The sequence below is a fragment of the Stigmatopora argus genome, chromosome 2, assembly GCF_051989625.1.
Source record: "Stigmatopora argus isolate UIUO_Sarg chromosome 2, RoL_Sarg_1.0, whole genome shotgun sequence".
In the NCBI taxonomy this organism is placed as follows: domain Eukaryota; kingdom Metazoa; phylum Chordata; class Actinopteri; order Syngnathiformes; family Syngnathidae; genus Stigmatopora; species Stigmatopora argus.
This window is the reverse complement of record NC_135388.1, coordinates 11,986,775-11,992,411: the sequence shown is the minus strand read 5'-3', so window position 1 is coordinate 11,992,411 and position 5,637 is coordinate 11,986,775. Positions and strand designations below refer to the sequence as shown.

At 39.6% G+C, this 5,637-nt stretch overlaps 1 protein-coding gene across 1 annotated transcript; it reads right to left on the bottom strand.

The window, feature by feature from the left end:
• Positions 1-94: 94 nt before the first annotated feature.
• Positions 95-5,448, bottom strand: ric3a (RIC3 acetylcholine receptor chaperone a). Its single transcript, XM_077595144.1, has 6 exons — positions 5,271-5,448; positions 4,619-4,836; positions 4,483-4,552; positions 4,180-4,276; positions 3,869-4,026; positions 95-1,667 (listed from the first exon to the last, which is right to left on the bottom strand). Exons 1-6 carry the CDS (start codon positions 5,386-5,388, stop codon positions 841-843), a joined length of 1,488 nt encoding a protein of 495 aa, XP_077451270.1. The 5' UTR covers positions 5,389-5,448; the 3' UTR covers positions 95-840.
• Between the last annotated feature and the right edge of the window lie 189 nt (positions 5,449-5,637).

Below are 5,637 nucleotides of genomic sequence, written 5' to 3'. Positions count from 1 at the left end.
CTTACAAACCCCCAAAAAAACTTACAAACACCGTACGAGGCGTACGGTGTTTGTAAGGTTTTTTTGGGGTTTGTAAGGGGAATCATAATCATTTATAAGGGCAGTTATCGGCAGAGGTTGACAGGTATGCATTTATTAGACACATTCTCAACATTGCATGTTGCATCCATTCACTTTTTTTTCATATTTCTATGATTGACATGTAATAGGCTGTACATTTCCTTAGTGAATTTCAGTGTAGATGCAACATTTTTTTCTTAACATTTTATAGTTTATCACCCTGAAAAAAATCAATCTCTGATGCCACTATTGTTACTTTGGAGGATGAGGTCATCTTTATCATATGTGCTATTCTTGTACTTAACTGTGTTCTATTTCGGATTTCTATTTTGAAACTTGATACTCGGTGTGATGTCTGCTTTTCAGTATGTGTGATCAGGATCCCCCTGCTTCTCTCTGTTTTAGTGCCCGTGATGATGTAAAGCGAACGACGTATGACTTATGTGATGCTATAGACACTCGTTGGACATGACAACAAAAGCGAACAAATAAAAACAGTATGTTTACATTCGTTTTCTGTTAAACGTATTCAAAGGTTGCCCTATTTACTGGTTTGCATATTAAGGTTTGAGTTGTGAACAAGCACTGCGGGGTAGGGAAATATGAAGCGCCTCGAGGAACACGGTTAAAAAATAATATGTACTTTGCAAACATTTGCATTTCCTCACAAATAACTTTGGCGTTGCAAAATTAGCCAGAACCACCTCTGAGTGTGTCCCTTTAACATTCCCTCAGTCAAAAACTCATGTTGATAGGGAAAGCTGAGAATGATTGAATGCTTTATGTCTCCCTCCTGTTTCGCATTCTCAGTCCGCTGACCTCTTTGGGAACGTCAATGTGAAGTTCGCTGTCGCTTCCTGCGTATGCTAACATTGACAAATACTCTTCTTCTTCCCAGTCTGCCTGCTCCTCTGGGTTGGGACATTCTGAACTATTAAACTGAAGTCTCTCTGCCTCCGTCACGGGATCGTCCTCATCGGCTTCCTCCTCCACCTCTTCCACCTCTGTGCCGTCATCGTCGTCCACATCCTCCTCCTTATCATCTTCCTCCTCCACTTCCTCTCTATATGAATTCTCTATTGGGTAGTGGAATACATCTCTGCGGTCATTAAAAGTAATATGCTTCCCTCCTTCTCTTTGAGCTTGTAGCTCGTTGTATACTTGTAGACCTAATCGCTCACGCTTTGTATTTGTAGCATCTTTGGATCCAGCTGGAGCCAGCAAAAGTCTTTTCTCTGCTTCTGCTTCCTCCTGCTCTTCCTCTTCTTCAATTCCCTCATCTTCCTCTTCTCTGTCTTCCTGCCCATCTTCCTCTTCTGTGTCTTCCTCCTCGTTTTCCTCTTCTGTGTCTTCGTCGTCATCTTCCACATTCTTATGGTCTTCCTCACTTTCCACGTCCTCATCTCCATCCTCTTCATCTTCAACCTCCTCATCTTCCTCTTCGACAACAGACAGCTTCCTTGCTAAAACCTCTTCCTCTTCTTGGTCCATTCGCTCTGCCAGGGCCTCTGCTGTAGGCTGGTTAATGGGCTCCTCGGGGGGCAAACGCTTAAATTTGCCCTTGTCATCGGGTACGTCGTACTCTGGGTAGGTTTCCTCTGGATAGCCTGGAAAAAAAGAGGTTTGTTTTCGTGAATTATCCCGGGAATAAACATGGACCATAGGAGTCATGGTCCCTGATCGTGTTTTCATGGTGACGTCAGCGTGTGGTGGTGTTGCCTTATGAGAAACTCCCTAGATGCACGCTGATGGGATTGGGTCGCTTCGTGAAGACCAGTCACTTTCACATCCCTTATGATTATGTCACAACTGAAAACAAACTTGGCGCAATAATTGAAACATTTAATTTCCGACTTTGGAAATATTGTCAGGAGCAGAAGTGCTTCTGACAATCTTTCCAAAATAGCTAGGATGTTTAAAATCTGTTCAGAACAGCAAAAGTAATTACACTTCCAAATGCGAGAAAATATGGCCTTGAAATATAACATGTTTTTGATTCAAAAATCCTGAACAACTATGCTTTATTTTTATTCTAGTCATCATAAACACAGCAGCATAAAACATTTCACCTGCAGACATAAATTGACTCGGAAGAAAAAAGAAATCTCACTTGAGAAGGAGTCATCAGCTTTGCATCATTTGTTTACCAATTTCACAAACAGAATTCTTCGTCTTTGCCATGCGACTGTAGACTTATTTCACTTGATTATTTGTTTTATCATATCGAAAAAGCAGGTGAAATGTGTTTTATTCTCCAATTCATGCAACCGTAGTTCCTTCAAATCAATTTGTATTATTGTTTACTAGTTGAATTCCACTCACTGTTACAAATCGGGCATATTTAAAAGAAAAACAATATACTTTTATTTTGTTAGGGTGTAAGATTAACACTCCAGGTTAGTTTTTATTTTTTGGGGAGAGAAAGGGAAAATTAGTTAGCAAAAAAAATCACCTGTTACTGCTCACTCCTTGTATTCCATTTCTAATAATATTTAGTTTTTCCTTTCCTTTGTGTTGTCTGATGTTGAAATGGAACATTTTATACATTTTATTTTATAGCACTAAAATATGCTCAAAACGAGTGCATGTTACACTGTGACATTATTTTTATTTATCAAATATTTGCGGAATTTTCTGAAGAATTTCTAAACAATCAGATCAATGGAATAAAAGAAGGGGAGGACATGATATGGGGGCCTCTTATAAAATGCAATATTCCCTCACGGTACTTGATAAATATTTCTTAAAATAACCATTTGGAAATTGGTTTCACCACCCTGCCACAAGTGATAGTAGAACTGGAAGTTTCGGACATGCCAGTTGATTGTTAAATATGTTGAAAAATATACACATTGTTTCACGGAAGAAAATCTACAGATCCAGAGAGCATCATATTTCATTTTGACCCTCTGCAGGGAGTATGGGATTTTGGTGGAATGGCTTACAAACAAACAACCAAACACTTTCATACCTACTTTAAGAACAATTTTAAACTGTTCAAAAAACTTAACCTCCATGAAAACCATGTGCGCACGCACACGCAGACAAACTCAAAACACTTCCACCCCATTAACACCTAGTGAGAGCATAAAACAAACTTAAATCTGAACCCCAAACCTCAGTGGTGATGCGGATGCAATAACCACAAGACAAATTGCCGCCCTTAAGATACCAAGCAGAACTTTAAATCAAAAAGCACTTAGGAAACTGTGAAAGGAACAAACTCCCTTCAAATGAAAATAAATCAAACATGAAGCAAAAGGGAAGCTTTGGATCAAGTGCATCCAATCCATAAATGCCGAGGAAAGGCCTGCCGCCAGGAAATGCTCCTTTTTAAGTGTTCGAATTAAGCAGTGCGGTCACCACCAGCTCAAAAGAGGTAAAAAAAAACAAATTAAAAAAAGACTGACGAGAAAGAAAAAAGACCTGGTAGGATGACACGCCATTTTCAACATACGAGACAGATTGCTGCATATTTAAAAGAGAAAGTAAAGATATAGTACTAGTAATTTAAAGAGCCCTATTTTATCTCTCTTATTTATTACTGATGCAACATTTACATGCTGAGCACAAACAATTCTTGTGAGCGTGACATCACATTCATCCCAAATGGCAGTGCAGTTGAGTTTTATCATTTTCTGTTGAAACATTATTTTCTGTGTTAGCATAGTTCTAAGAAATTTCTGATTTACATAGTTAGATTCTTTAAGCAAGCATTTTTGAGTGACAGTGATATTAAACGTTCCCTTTTCCTTTAATTTGAGGTGCCCACCGGTCTCATATAAGTGTGTTAGCAGATGACTTGTACCTTCCCAGTCAACACTGTAAGGGACTTCCTCAGCTTCCATCTCTGGGGAGGCCCCCTCCACGCGGCCCTCTTGCATTAGCTGCGTGATCTGTCTCAGCTGCCTCAGGAGTTTCTCTTCCTTCTTTGTCGGAGTTGACTTACTTTTCCTGCGTCTTCCACTGTGGGGTAGCAGAAGCCAAAGTGGTCATCACCTTGACATACTTCCATTTATATTTGATGGCAACTGATGGGTGCAAAGCTTTTGTTTTAGTATTTGTGTGCGGTTTTTTTGCATAACATGGGATTTTTTTTGTAGCCGTGTCCAAACTTACCTCCCGGAGGCTCGATTATTTCCTGAAACGATTCTCTCTGTGAGCCTCTCTGACTCAAGTAGTCGCTCCTGTAGTCTGACAAGCTCATCGTCAGTACCTAAGAGAAACACGAAACACATTTTATTACTACCATTGACGTGATGGAGGTCCAATCAGTTTGAACTATTTAATGGGTTGCAAGTCAATATCTGTCAGTGGTAGTGGATGTATTAATAAAAAAAAGTTGTACAAGTCAAAAACCACATTTATCATTACGATAATTACTAACATTAGGTGAATTTTATATACATTTCCAGTACTTACGCATATCCCTCTCCATGCTCATAGTTGTACTGTGTTTTTCTGATTTCACATTCTTGTCCCTGCAAGTCAACTGAAGACAGAATACAATTAATTCAGATATCATTGTTGTGGCAATAATTATAATATTGGCAACAACCTTGTGGATAATGTAGAGGATGTATAGAAGAATGCCAAATCCATATATGGGTATTACTTGTGCCATCAGGTTGTATTTTTTGCTATGTCCAATACTTTTGATTTTGGCGGTGGCCTCGGCACTGCGTGTCAAGGATTGGAACGCGTCCATGCCCCACTGGTCCCGGTCGTCGGACAATGAGACATCATGCATCCCTGGAGGGTAGAACCCGGGTCCGACTATACCAGTCAACAAGTGAACAAGACAGTAGTGTTACACGTCAGTGATGAAAACATTCTATCATATTCACTTTCGTCATCATAAAAAAGTACAAAATGTGATGGAATAATTTAAAATAAAATAAAAATATATATACATGTACATAAATATCAAATCGCAGCCTGGCTGACGAGTGGTTCTCATGTCGGCCTCACAGTTCTGAGATCAAGGGATTGATCCCAGGTCTGGACCTTCCTATGAGAAGTTTGTATGTTCTCCCTGGTCTTGCGTGGGAGAATTGTCATAAAATGTGTTTAAAAAATCCTTACAATTTGGCTTTATAAAGTATTATCAGCACCCCTCTCGTCTAATGTACCAGCTAGCAGCAGCACCAAAAACAACAACAACAACAACAAGAAAGGTGGATGGGATGTAATGTGTTGAATCTTCTCACCCTGTGGCTGTCCCATCTCCTTTTTGGCTCTAGGTAAAAACATCCTGGGCAGGAAGAGAGAGACACACAGGACCGAGCACGATATGAGAGTCACTTTCTGACAGGTTGTGAAGGACATGTTGTCTATCCCTTGACCACAGTAGATCTAAACATCCTTCTTTGCCGCTGCTCATCTGATGATGTCCTGCTCAGATTAGAGCAGATTATAAATGTGGCCTTCAAAGGCTGCATGGAATATAAACAAATAATCCCCATGGAGGCATACAGATGGTAACCTAGAACAGTGTACTGGCCAGTTATCTTTTATATTTAAAAAAAAAAGAATACAAATGAGTAATATCTTGAATTACAGGGTTATCCTTCCCAT